This window comes from Schistocerca gregaria, chromosome 1 (assembly GCF_023897955.1).
Source record: "Schistocerca gregaria isolate iqSchGreg1 chromosome 1, iqSchGreg1.2, whole genome shotgun sequence".
In the NCBI taxonomy this organism is placed as follows: domain Eukaryota; kingdom Metazoa; phylum Arthropoda; class Insecta; order Orthoptera; family Acrididae; genus Schistocerca; species Schistocerca gregaria.
The window spans coordinates 752,161,634-752,176,344 of record NC_064920.1 but is presented as its reverse complement, the minus strand read 5'-3'; the positions used below and the strand labels follow the sequence as shown (position 1 = coordinate 752,176,344).

Below are 14,711 nucleotides of genomic sequence, written 5' to 3'. Positions count from 1 at the left end.
CGTAAAAAAAAAAAAAACAGGAATATTCATTTGAAACATTACTCATTTACATTATTAAAAACTTTTATTCGTCACCTCCAAATAAAAGGTATTATACAGATTATAATACAGATTATATCTACCAAAGTTCTCGTGTGTGTGTGTGTGTGTGTGTGTGTGTGTGTGTGTGTGTGTGTGTGTGTTCAAATGGTTCAAATGGCTCTGAGCACTATGGGACTTAACTTCTGAGGTCATCAGTCCCCTAGAACTTAGAACTAATTAAACCTAACTAACCAAAGGACATCACACACATCCATGCCCGAGGCAGGATTCGAACCTGCGGCTGTAGCGGTAGCGCGGTTCCAGACTGTAGCTCCTAGAACCGCTCGGCCACCCCGGCCGGCTGATAGCTTATCCCCTGAATTAATTTTTATTTTAATAATCAACAGCCTCTGTTGCACCGTTTACCTAGAATTTACCTAGGTGTCAGTCGCGATAACCCAACCTTCTTCAGAATAACAGTAACTACCGTTTGCCCATAGTGGACATCGTCAAGCTGAAACTACAGATCCATAATTTATCGTCAGACTGTAAAAATTATCTGGAACTGCCTCGGCCCCACTTCATGACGGCGATTCGGCAGCCACGAGTGCTGCACTGGAACTCAGCAACTGTATAATTATTAATTTTAATTTTTATTTGATCCATTATAAATGGTTTTTGAAAGCCTGCGACTGTTGGTACAATAGGTTTGTTTATAAATAAATAAATCTTCTGCTACCAGTCACGATTTTGTCTTTATTTTACTATTCGCAAGATGCATTTCGAGAAACAATTCCCATTTTCAAGTGCCTTTTTTTGGTGTGTATGAAGCCATTTCTTTTGATGTTGTGGGGGATTGTGTGTGAGTCTGCTTCATTTGGTTGACTTTTAAGTTTTCTAAGATATTTTCTATGTGTAAAGTGTACAACACGTTGTGTGCGATGTTAAGTGTGTGTGAGACTCTACACAAATGGACCATTAGAAAAATTAAAAGTCAACAAAGTGAAGCAGACTCACACACACTCACAACATCAAAAGAAATGGCTTAATACACACAAAAAAAGCACTTGAAAATGGGAATTATTTCTCTAAACGCGTTGTGCGAATAGTAAAATAAAGAAAAAATCGTGGCTGGTAGCAGAAGATTTATTTGTTTATACACAAACCTAATTTTAATTTTAATAATCAACAGATTCAGTTGCACCGTTTACCTAGAATTACCTAGGTTTCAATCGGGATAATACTGTTGCTGACAGGGCCGCTAAATGTTGAAGATATTCAAACCCTGAATTAAGACAAAGACTACATTACGTAAACCCACCTGTCAAAGAGCTGTGAGTGAAAAAAAGTGTAGCCCAAAACGTGAATATACCCATACTTTTTCCATCCAGTATTTGAGAATGAGAGCATATTGTTAACTTGCAACAAATTTTACATGTAATATCAAACTTTTTAGTATGAAACTTCTTGTCATGGAAGACCCCCGCAGCGCAATGAAAGGGAAAGAAGTTTATCACTTATTACATTTACATTGTTCATACAGTAAAACTGCCACATGAATAATGACGTTTTAATTCATTACTGCTGTACTATTAACTGTATTCGCAAGGAAGTTAATTAGACGCGACTCAGTACAGTTATTAGTTAACATTTCTAAAGGAAACATAACGAAACAACCATTTATCACGCTAGAACATTTGTTTATATTAACGTTTAAACACCACGTATTTACATTATTCCGAAACGAAGAAGAACCCAGCATACTGTACGTGCAGAACAGTACACATGCATTACAACAGCCGCCAGCGTTGTTACAAACATTCCACCTGCTGTCTCTTCAGTTCCTAGTGCAGTGTCCGGAACTCGTGCCAAGATAGCTTCCTCTGTGCCTACAGGAGGCTCATAAATTAAACATTGCATAAATTAAACATTGCGTGCCATCTTGTCTACGTTTCTGCATACTAGGACAAGCAACTCTGAGACTTTCCTCTTCCCCTCAGAAGACGTGGACGCGTTACACGTCTGAACTGAAACAGTCGGAGAACGGAAACGGTACTTTTACGGACGTGGATTCCCGTTCAGAATATTATGTACTCACTCCCCTCTTCAAGTACTAGAAGTTTTCACTGGAATTTCCGGGCATTCTGTATTTCTTTAGTTTACCGTAAGCCTCCTTGTTGGCGAACAACAATACAGGTGAACTATTTGTTTTTAAATAGTGGGTACGACGTTTCTACAGTGATTGCTGGTGGCGTAGAAAGGTGAATAAAGCCGTCCAGTTGTCTCTTGACATTTTTTTGATAAGAAAGTTACCAGTGTGCTGCAATATTATGAACTCTTTTCCTGTACTGAAACCCAGTGTCTCTTCTGAAACTTTTCAATCTCAGAGCTCTATGTACTTGCATTGACGCATATCGGATCGAAAAACCCTTCTTCTAACGGAGAGTTTACTCAGAGTTAGCCCTAAACACTTTCGTATAACTTTGGACATCCATCAGCATTCCACAAACGTTTTAGAAGACTTTGGATTCAAAAAGTCGCGATGTTAATCTTAGCAGTGACTGTGTATTCCCTTTGTGCACTTATTTTTTAGCACTTAATTACATTAACTAGACATCCATATTCGACAATCGTAGTAGTTTTAGTACAGTGGGGGAAGGTGTTGCATGTTATGAGTTTCTGTTGGCATTCTCATCTTTGACTGCTTACGTAAAGTATTTGCACATGTTAGCATTGGGAGAGGGAAATACCGGCAAGTGCAAAGTTAGGTCAAGTAGATGGCGGCGGTAGAAAAACTGATAACGACCTCGGCCCATAGAGTATTTTTAAGTTGCATTTCTTACACTATAAAGCAAGTAAAACCATGCTCAACCGGTACGTTGCTTTGAACATTTCATTGCTTAATGGTGGTGGGCCCTTGACTTCTATCTGCCTATGAACCGACTTACATAGCCAGTTAGAGAGGGACCAACAGTTCAACATGTACACCGAAACGCGACGTTACTTGTCTCGGAACTTTTCTCATTGTTACAGATCACAGAAGAACCAAAAAAAAATCTGAGGACCAACGGGCAGCAAACCTCAATCTGTCAGCTTTGTAGTGTGCAACTTAAGTACTGATCCAGCGAGGCATGCTTCTGAATAAACCATTAGTAAGTTATTTATCAAACAGAGACTACACTGAGAAAAGGAAACAAACACTAGTTACAAAATTCTGAAACAAAGAAAACACGATGTCTATCTATATTACTCCTTATTTAAATCAAGAACAAGTTATTCACGAAAAAATTCGTTACGAACTTTTCACAGCTTTGATAATAAGCTCTCTATTGTCGTCAGTTGAAAGCCTGCCTTCGAATTCAGTAACAGTTCCTCAGCGAGAAGGTGAAAAGACTTTGAGCCTCTTACCCTCCTTTTAATTGTTTCTCGAGATTCACACGAAAAATCAGCAGAAGTTTAATACGGGTGATAAAATGAATGCTGAAATAATATATTTCCTTCAATTTCTTTAATCAATTACCTCTTCCACAGTTCAAACATAACCCTGCTGAAGAAAATATCCGGAGAAAATATTGATTGTTTGGAGATAAACGGCACGTTTCATACAAGAATGAATTCTGCAGAGACCTTTAACATACCTAATTCTAGTCTTCAGTGTTGAGACCAAAGCTTTTGTATATCGTAGTGTAAGTTATTGTAGCAGGAAAAGTAACTTTTATTGAACGCTGAACTACACTTACAAGTGACACATATACTTGACACTATTTTTCAGCATATTCACCAAGTCTCTGTAAACAAGGTAAAAGCGCTCTGTTCTGACTTTAATACATATCCTGTCATATAATATGATTAAGAGAGTTGCTAGTGAGGTAGGCTCAATTAAATGTCAAAAGCACAGAAAGTTAATATGAGAATTGGTTCAGTGTGTCTGCATTCCCTGGACCGTTGACTTCCTCGCCTGCTTCTTTGATAATTAGGATCAGCGATCAAATCGCAGCCCTAGTACTAATCTAATGTTTTGCAACAGAAATGGCTTCTGGCAAACTTGTGGTAGTAGGTAACCTGCTCTTGCATCAGCAATGGGGGATTTATACCGATTTCTTAATACACAATTCATTAGTTGAAGATGCATGTGGTATACCAACACAGTTTCTCAAACAGTGAATGACTATCAAAACGTCAGACGGCGCTGAATGGTCCCCTAAGCACAACAACTCAGTAAAGACACCGGAAAGACACCCACGAGGAGAGTAAAATAGGGAAATCGTGGCATATAAGTAGGTAAAATATTATCCGTTCGCATACCTTGCGGAAAAATCTGAGAAACATCCCTTCCTACTAACCGTTGGTCTTTATTTCACTCGCTGGTGACGGAGTGAAGAAAGAAAATGGCCTGGTGAGGAACGGGAAACCGGTGGTACTTTTGTTGAAACCAGAGTCATTATGAGTCGTAAGAACGATCCCAAATGTCATCCACAATTAACTGAATCAAGTAATCGTTAGCAGAAAGGACAGGAACACGACCTAACATGGAATAAATTCTGACCTCCAGTGAACAGTAGCAGATCTCTCTGGCGCAGCTAGCCACGCTCTGATGTCGGCGAGGCTCCCCATCCCTGTCGGTACGTTCCAGAACTTCACTGACTCTCTGCCTGCACGTGTCGTAGATGTCCGCACGGCAAAACGTGATTATTGAGGCCCTCGTCACATGGTCACATTAATGTGAGTGGATAATGTATGTTCAAAAATGGCTCTGAGCACTATGGGACTTAACATCTGTGGCCATCAGTCCCCTAGAACGTAGAGCTACTTAAACCTAACTAACCTAAGGACATCACACACATCCATGCCCGAGGCAGGGTTCGAACCTGAGACCGCAGCAGTCGCGCGCTTCCGGACTGAGCGCTTAGAACCGCTAGACCACAGCGGCCGGCGATGATGTATGTCCCAGCAGCACTTGCGCAGTTGGCCGGCCGGTGTGGCCGAGCGGTTCTAAGCGCTTCAGTCTGGAACCGCGCGACCACTACGGTCGCAGGTTCGAATCCTGGATGGGTGTGATGTCCTTAGGTTAGTAGGTTTAAGTAGTTGTAAGCTCCAGGAGACTGATGACCTCAGATGTTAAGTCCCATAGTGCTCAAAGTCATTTGAACTTGCGCAGTTGCGATCATACCGCGCTCCATAGAAGTGGGAAAAAGCAAAATGCGTTAAATCTGAAACTGACCAATCATACTCTCTCCATCCTGTCGTAATTTTCCACCCTCGTCTTACTCTGTTGTCTGTGGCTCCATTCGCTCATGAGTGCTACTCTCGCATCGAACGGAAGGGGATAAAAGCTCGTTAGCTTTTTTTTTTTTTTTTTTAGTCGAGTCATCCTCTAGCTCACAACTCTGAGTCCCTCTGTCTCTGTGACCACTGGACAGTCTTCGTCGCCTGCGAAACAGCGCACTGTTTCAGGTAGAGGGGGGAGCGGTCCTGTTGATTTGAAACACTCCAGTCGTGGGCCGTTCCAGGCTACTCGTTTTTCTGCCTCTTTCTGGTCCTCCACCTGTATCCCTCATGTCCAAAACTGACAGTCTCCGTTGAGTGCTGAGGAAAATTTTTTGTTAAAATTTGGACTCACCAAATTTTCTCTGGTTGCGGTTCCACCAAATTTGTCATCTCCCTCACGCAGATACCACCTTCTCCTTTCCAAAGTAACATTCTCTTTCAGGTGATGAGACGTTTTCGCTAAAATTTAAACATATGAAGTAACCAGACGGACGTTCCCACCCATCTGGACTTTCTCCTTCCCGTGCCACACGATGCGTTAATTAACAGCTGACCTGATTTTTAACCACATTACCACCCAACTACAGTCACACATGGAGCAAGGAATAAAGGAATTAAATGAAATAAAACACCTAGATGTTCCGTCTCGCTTCCAGAAGACTTTAGTGCAGTCTCGTCAAGGCAAGAAATCGGCATGGCAATAATTTAGTATTACGCCTTTGGCATGATGCATTAATTGCACATTTCGTCAGTCTGTATGAAATGGACCAATAATCACGTTTCAAACGGTCGAAAATTCTATCAATCGTTGTTCAATGCCTCGATGGTAGAAATGCGCTCCTGAAACAGATAGCCATTCGTTTGAAAGTCCTCGTCGGCGGAAAATAAGCGATCGCAGCAAATCAGTTCTTCGACTGTCTAGGTATGTCGCTGTCGTCGATGCCGGTGACCTTCCATCCCGATCATCATCGTCCGCATCTCTACGGCTTTGATTAAACTGTTGGCATCATTTCATTGCGGGTGGACACGAAATTACATTTGGTTCATATACCGCCAGAATTTCACGATAAATCTGTGTGAAATTTTGATGTTTTGCCCACCAAATTCGTTCTACCGCGTATGCTTCAATTTTGGAGTACGTTTCTAGCTGCCGCGCCATTTGATTCCCACACTGTGACGCACGTGTTACCCACACCACAACAGAACGGTGTCCGCTGGAAACACGGGACAAGTACTCTCTTCTTATAACGCGCCAGTCTTGTTGCGCAGTGGCCTAACACTGGGAACACAAGGGTGACTTGATATTTGAAATCCCAGGATATTCAGCGTGATTAAGCTGTCCCTACCACTGTCCTTTTAAGCAACAAAATTCACGCGCGAAATTTTCATATTCTCTCGCTTGCTACGCTCCAACTATTAGCCGTATAGAAAAATGAACTGGACCTTTCTTGTGGTAAATTTGATCTTGTTAAATTTTGTACTGAGATGCGTTTTCGCTGGAGGCCACGGTTTTCGAGTTATCCAAGAAAAACGTAAAAAATTGGTATTCAAACGCTCCTTTACCTCATCCCTTACCTGTCAGAATTTCTAGTGTATTGTTCGTGGCACTTCCACCTACCACTGTACAAAAATTTCCGACTTCATGAATTATTCCCGATATTCGTCCTGTTTTGGTCTTCATTGACTGGCCTTACTAAGCCACCTAATTAGTCGAGCACTTAGAAATTGTAAAATTGACATTGTTTAAATTTTATGTAAGAATTTTGTGAAATTTAATAGCATAAAATAAACAATCGCATCGTTGTATTCGTCGTACATTCTAGCTACCAAACTACAGTGCTGGTAATCGTTCAGTTTGCATCTAATTGTCAACGTAATTAATTTTAGCGTAACTTTTGCAGAAGTCGTTTTCCTTTCATTGCCGTAACGTGCAGGCCTAAATTAGGATGGGTAACGAAAGAACAGACTATGCTGGTGGCGTAATAGCCCAGTCAACAGCGACTAAAAGAGATCAAATACTCTGTATAGAAACTCGTGTCGAACAAAAGGACCTTTATTTTCATTGCATGTAGTATTACGCACCGAACAGAACGTATTGTTACATTTGACTGTACATTTCTACAACGATGGGTACTTGAACGAGCACACAACGTTTGAGGATGAATATTTTCAGTGGAAAATATTACAATCCTCAGTGTTGTGCGACTAGACTACAGCCGAGCGTATTTGTGATAACGCACTCAGAATGGCTCATCTAGAAGAAACTCATTAATTTGCATTGCATAAAATGTTTGTATTTTATGACAGCATCACGATGTAATGAAGGCTGCCTGCAGTAGTAGCCGAGGCATCGGCAGCTTCATCACATCATGACGCGATCAGGGCCCAAATGAATTACCTTGAAATGGACTGTGGCTGCGAAAGCCTTGCAGTTTGGAGTATTGCTGCTCGAGATAATAATGCTCAGTACCGATACGGCTCAACTGACGCTTCCATTCTGTTCATTTTAAACAAGTTAAAATTCGAAGTTTTGTCTGTAGCTCGGCCTCTTACATACGTTCTCAGCATGGTCCGCGACTGATTTGTGTTCCAGAGGTCAGCGCCGAGCAGGTGTCGGCTTTCCTGCGGACGCACTCGGACTTCCTGGAGCGCTACGTGCTGGAGGAGGTGGAGCTGGAACAGCTGGAACGCTGGATGATCCGCAGCACGCAGCGCGCCAAGGCGCGGGCCGACCCCTCCAACCAGGCCAGTGAGTACTCGCCCTCCTGTCATCGGCACCTGCTCACCGCTTCATTAACACTAGCCTATGCCACTCGAGGGATTAGATTAGGAAATGAGACACTTAAAGTAGTAAAGGAGTTTTGCTATTTGGGGAGCAAAATAACTGATGATGGTCGAAGTAGAGAGGATATAAAATGTAGACTGGCAACGGCAAGGAAAGCGTTTCTGAAGAAGAAAAATTTGTTAACATCGAGTATAGATTTAAGTGTCAGGAAGTCATTTCTGAAAGTATTTGAATGGAGTGTAGCGATGTATGGAAGTGAAAAGTGGACGATAAATAGTTTAGACAAGAAGAGAATAGAAGCTTTCGAAATGTGGTGACACAGAAGAATGCTGAAGATTAGATGGGTAGATCACATAACTAATGAGGAGGTATTGAATAGAATTGGGGAGCAGAGGAGCTTGTGGCACAACTTGACTAGAAGAAGGGATCGGTTGGTAGGACATGTTCTGAGGCATCAAGGGATCACCAGTTTAGTATTTGAGGGCAGCGTGGAGGGTAAAAATCGTAGAGGGAGACCAAGAGATGAATTCAGTAAGCAGATTCAGAAGGATGTAGGTTGCAGTAGGTACTGGGAGATGAAGAAGCTTCCACAGGATAGAGTAGCATGGAGAGCTGCATCAATCCAGTCTCAGGACTGAAGACCACAACAACAACAACAATAATATGCCACTCGATCGGTAAGCGACATACGTCACTAGGTATGGGAATCCAATTTCACACCATTCTAATAACAAAGAAATCCGATATACAAATGAAAACGACGCAGTAAATTGTGTTCGTCATTTGATGGTTAATTATACGCTAATTTTCAAAACCAGTATGACGTGTTAGTTGATTGGTATGTATAAAAAATAGTTCATGACGGAATGTATCTATGAGTCCATGCAAATTATCGTCTTTATCAAACGCTTTTCTTCGAGTGCAGTGTCAAAGTAACTACAGAGTTGTTTCCACCAAGTTTCGTATTCAGCAGTAGGGCAGTTAAAATCCACGTCCGTCCACACAGATTTAGTTTTTCCGTGATATCCCCAACTCGTTGAAAACGAATGCCGAGATGGCTGCTTTAAAAAAGCGCAGCTATTTCCTGTCTCATCTACATGTACATCTACATGGATACTCTACAAATCACATATAAGTGAAACACCGTCACAATTCTCTATTATTCCAATCTAGTCCGCAACTCGTGATAGTGCGGTAGAGTTCTCGCTTCCCACGCCCGGGTTCCCGGGTTCGATTCCAGGCGGGGTCTGGGATTTTCTCTGCCTCGTGATGACAGGGTGTTGTGTGATGTCCTTAGGTTAGTTAGGTTTAAGTAGTTCTAAGTTCTAGGGGACTGATGACCATAGATGTTAGTCCCATAGTGCTCAGAGCCATTTGAACCGATTCCAATCTCGAATAGCGCGCGGTAAGAATGAACACCTATATCTTTCCGTACGAGCTCTCATTTCCCTTATTTTATCTTGGTGATCGTTCTTCCCTAAGTAAGTCGGCGTCAACAAAATATTTTCGCATTCGGAGGAGAAAGTTGGTGATTGGAATTTCGGGAGAATATTCCGTCGCAACCAAAAACGCCTTTCTTTTAATGATGTCGAGCCCAACTCCTGATTTATTTTCTGTGACACTCTCTCCCATATTTCGCGATAGTAAAAAACGTACTCCGTCAGCCTTATCTGGTAAGGATCCCACACCATGCAGCAGTACTCTAAAAGAGGACGGAAAACCGTAGTGTAGGCAGTCTCCTTAGTATGTCTGTTACATTTTCTAAGTGTCCTGCCAATAAAACGCAGTCTTTGGTTAGTCGTCTCCACAACATTTTCTATGAGTTCCTTCCAGTTTAACTTGTTCGTAATTGTAATACCTAGGTATTTAGTTGAATTTACGGTTTTTAGATTACACCTGATTTATCGTGTAACTGAAGTTTAACGGATTCCTTTTAGCACTCATATGGATGACCTCACATTTTTCGTTATTTAGGGTCAACTGCCACTTTTCGCATCATTCAGATATCTTTTCTAAATCGTTTTGCAGTTTTTTTATCTTCTGATGACTTTATTAGTCGATAAACGACAGCGTCATCTGCAAACAACCGAAGATGGCTGCTCAGATTGTCTCCCAAATCGTTTATATAAATAAGGAACAGCAAAGGGCCTGTAACACTACCTTGGGGAACGCTAGAAATCACTTATGTTTTACTCGATGACTTTCCGTCAATTACTACGAATTGTGACCTCTCTAACAGGAAATCAAAAATCCAGTCACAGAACTGAGACGGTATTCCATAAGCACGCAATTTCACTACGAGCCACTTGTGTGGTACAGTGCCAAAGCCTTCCGGAAATCCAGAAATACGGATATAGCTCGTGCTCCGTTTCTAATGATCTCGTCATCCTGTTTCTCCTTTCTTTTTTCAAAATTCGCCAACAAAATCTATAAAGCTACAAATATGAAGAAAACGGATAGCATGAAGAATAACAATGAAATGATATACCTTATAGGTATCTGAATTTCGGGATGATGACGCTCTTTGTTTGTCGTAAAAGGAAATATGAAAGTTAAAATTCTTCAGAAAAAATCTTCTTAACAATGAAAAAATACAGAACTAAGTACCTCTATTGTACCCATATGTTCCTGATGAGTCATCAGATTTCCCTCAGGTGAATTCGTAATCGAATTAGTGTCGATTAGAATGCTGCTGACACAATGTCTCAAATAACGTGATATCCTGGAACGGCAACGACGTCTCTAAGAATCTGCTCCCGAAGTATGGCACAAAAGGCGATAATCAGTTGGAAGGCATCTTCACCTCAGATACATGTGGTGTCATCATAAACTCTTGTCATCAACACGAAGAATGGCTTGAACACATAATGCTTAACTAGATATGAACCAATTATATGTGGTTTTCCTTTGCGCTGACTTACAGTTTAACGACTCATAACCTCAACCAGTAATAATGATACCCTAACGGGATCAGACTGTTTTCCGTCTGTCTTTCTGTCTGTCCGTCCGACTGTTAAAAACCCTTTTTCTCAGGCACGGGTAAACGTATGACGTTGAAACTTATCTCTCACGAACCTTTTTTTAATGCTGTACTGTCTGCATATTAAGACCCCTTTTCCTGACGAACAGTTAGACGTGTCAAGCTGAAATTTATATTATACATTAAGGTCTATAGTCAATTGGTGGTGTAAAATTTTAATCTTAAAAGTCAATGCAATTAAAAAATACGGCCCTTTATGTCACTTATTTTGATACTCGCAAACTCACTCAACAGAATCTATATTTCGTTGACTTCGAATCATGAAATTTGGCCAGAAGTAAGGTTCAACAGTACAAGTAAAGGAAAAAATAAGAAAATTGTAACGAAAGTCTTGGAAGTCCTGGGTACGATATCTTGCCAGTATCGACATCGATAACCAGCAAAAGTAGTCAAAATTCTCGACTGCCGGGATGGGTGAGCTATCTATGCGCGTAAGTAAATTTATACGAAACCATTAGAGCGAGAGTCCGACTCGCACTTCTCCAGATTTCTTTTACTTCAGTAAATCACTGCCAGAGCTAAAAGAAGCGAAAACGGACTGAAAAGAATTCCAGGTCCACGGGGGACTGAAACCTGGAGCTTCCCGCTTGTAGTCTGGAACTTACTTCTAAGCGTCTGCGTTGAACTGATTCTGTGGTTCCTGTGAAAGTAAATGGAGAAAGGAAGTCAATTTCTTCAACTTCTTTCCAATAGCCAGGTCATTGGGGACTAAGCTCAGCTGGACGAAAAATGAGATTTTCCGTGGCGCCTGTAAACGAGTCATCTAGAAATATACCGGGGTCACTGCGCTTGCTTGATATAAAAGCTTCTTAAGTGTTCGTTACTTCATTATGCTGTAAACTAAAGCTTTGGCATTATTTTATCTGCATTTTTGTACGACTTAAGAACAGTTGTGATGTACTTCTTACCTTTGGTACTGACGAGGGAACGAGTAATTACCATCACACTCCGTAGTCTCTGATCTACTTTGTCTTTCTCCATGACAGCGAAGGACTTATTGCCTCGTTCTTTCCCTAACTGAAAAACTGTTCCTTTTCTGCAAAAAAATTGAATGTAGTTTGTTTCAAACTGAGTTTCGTAACGAGACTTCAGAGAAATGTGGACGCACAGAAAGATATGGAAATATTGCTGCTCACTTCACGACACATTCAATAGTTTACCTTACTATTACTGTGGTGCTCTGTGACAAAAAGTCACCACATTACTTGTTGCGTCAATATAGACGCACTTAACAGTATCATTCATTTTGTGATTAAGAAGCAGTTCACTTACATGACTAACCAATAACTAATAATAACGGCACGAGCATGGCACACTGTTCCCTTCATGCGCGTAAACAGCAATATGTTTCAGATCAACTGAAATGTAAGGAAGGCAAGAAGGGCGATGATTAGACTGTTAAAGGCTATCGACGACGAACGTAAATTTCTGTTGGAGACGTATAGGAACTAAATCGGCCTAGGAGTTTTAGAGGAACTCTCCCATCATTCATCTTCAACGAAACGACCGAAATCTAAATTTAAATGCCCGGGAGAGGATTTCCCCAGAATGCGAGTCAAATGTTTTACACACTGTTACAACTGGTTCAGTGAATAGAAATGCTGCTGAAAGCCATTTTACAGTTCAGAGAGTCGCCACAGAAATAAAAGACTTTCTAAGTGACTGGGTCTGCCTGAATGGGAGCTTTCCGATGGCCCTCCCAGCCTTTGTATATTAATACCCCCACTTTCTCCAGGATTGGTTTAATCAAACACTTTGTTGATAGTAAGAAAGCCACATAAATGGTGCAAACGGCATAGAACAGATATGGGTGTAATCACAGATATACTGAATATTTGTAAGTATGTGTATATCAAGGTTTACAATTTCTCTGCGTCTCTTTCTTGCTTAACCTAATGTTAATATGTCTTCTAGTGACTGATTTAAAGCTGCCTTGTGTTTCCAAAGTATTGCGTGCCAAGCTTCACCGATCCAAGTGCACAGTTCGCTGGTACTTACTGCCGTGGAAGACTGATAGGCTAGTTGCCACGTCGTCTTAGGCCATTTATATGGAATCAGTGGCGTTCGTGCTGCAGTAGTTGGGAGAGGACTGAGTAGAAAAAGAAGAAGGAGGAGGAGAAGAAGAAGAAGTAGTGTTTACCGTGAACTGGCGTTATGTCGTTGGTGCTTGACGCCAGACCTCACTGGAGGAAAGATTTCAGATCCCCCTTGAAGTACCACCTGCTGTCAGGCGCACTAGCAGCTCGATACAGTCGTGAGAGTTGCAGTGTGTGGTGCTCTGTATAATTACGATCGACTTCCGTTTTGTATCGCTCCATAACGATATGTATATAATTCTGCTATAGCCGAAGGTGCGGGTATTGACAACAGCTAGTGTGGCATTCATGTTTCGCTTATGTTTGATTAAAACGATAGAAATATACAGATTAACTGGCTACAAAACGGCTCAGCAAACGTCTTCACTACTTGTATATCTAGGAACGTGTGTGGGCTTGCATTCAAGGGAAATAATAAGCCTTATGAAACTAAGAAATAATTTCATAGTGAAATAAACATGAATCAGTAACAAAAACAAAGTCTTCTCAAAAGTATACATCTTTTCCATATCGGAGATATTAAAATCTGCTATTGGGTAACATTCAGTACCGTGTTGATCCACCACATGGAATGCATGCTTAGGCTTTCCTTGGAATATAGTCCAAATAGTTGTTGCTGAAGCCTGTCTAACCCTTAGGTGGCGGCTCTTCATGTGCTATATAGTGTGTGTGTGTGTGTGTGTGTGTGTGTGTGTGTGTGTGTGTGTGTGTATGTGTGTTTTTATGAAGAGCTCCTTTGATGGAGCACTTCATGTTTCTGGTGGTCCCAAGCATGCTGAGTCGAATCAGCAAATACCGGAAGCCATTCCAATCGGTGGGTTTTTGCCTCCTCTAGGAAGCTCGTGTACTGAAGTCTTGAAGACGAAGCCATCGCTGAATTACTCTCAGGCTGGACAATAGGTTAGAGGAAGCCACTTCATACTGTACATCCCTCATATTAACTTCAATAACGATGAGACACATCCAGCATCCGTGAAGTCGGACCAATTCATGTTTGATTCTCGTCCACGCTAACCCACTTGACAGAGAAGAAAGTTTTCAGCTAGCCCCCTTCGCAGTATTCTAAATCATCAGGTGCTAGGTAAATCCTTTACTCGACAATGGAGAGAACCCTGACCCTCTGATCAATATTTCATACGAGATATTTCATCGCTCACCGTCTTTGTGGACGACGGCGATGGGAAATTTATAGTGTTGTTCATAATTGGCGCACAGAGGCCAAATTGGTCGTATTTAGACGGATCAGTACTGTGTGGGTTGACACGGCCCTCTTAATTGCCTTCCAAAAGGCACAACGCACTTGTGGGTCGTTTTTATTTTCTTTTTTTCCCTCCTCACATTTTCGACTGAAGTCCAGATGACGTCACAACGGTATGCTCCAGTTTGGCGGATAATTTCTCGTGTTGACAACCGTTCTTGCCATAAAGTGATATGCGTACACGATCTAAGCTTGAAATGATCCCTCGAGGCATTTTGGCAAGCTCAGTAGAGTACACAAACG

The 14,711-nt window shown here is 41.5% G+C and overlaps 1 protein-coding gene across 4 annotated transcripts in view; it reads left to right on the top strand.

Moving 5' to 3' along the window:
* Positions 1–14,711, top strand: part of LOC126267692 (probable 3',5'-cyclic phosphodiesterase pde-5) — a 1,251,264-nt gene that overhangs the window by 959,004 nt on the left and 277,549 nt on the right. For all 4 annotated transcript variants that reach the window (XM_049973005.1, XM_049972997.1, XM_049973010.1 and 1 more), the window contains exon 3: positions 7,883–8,038. In XM_049973005.1, the coding sequence (XP_049828962.1) occupies positions 7,883–8,038 (156 nt within the window). The remainder of the gene's footprint in view (positions 1–7,882; positions 8,039–14,711) is intronic.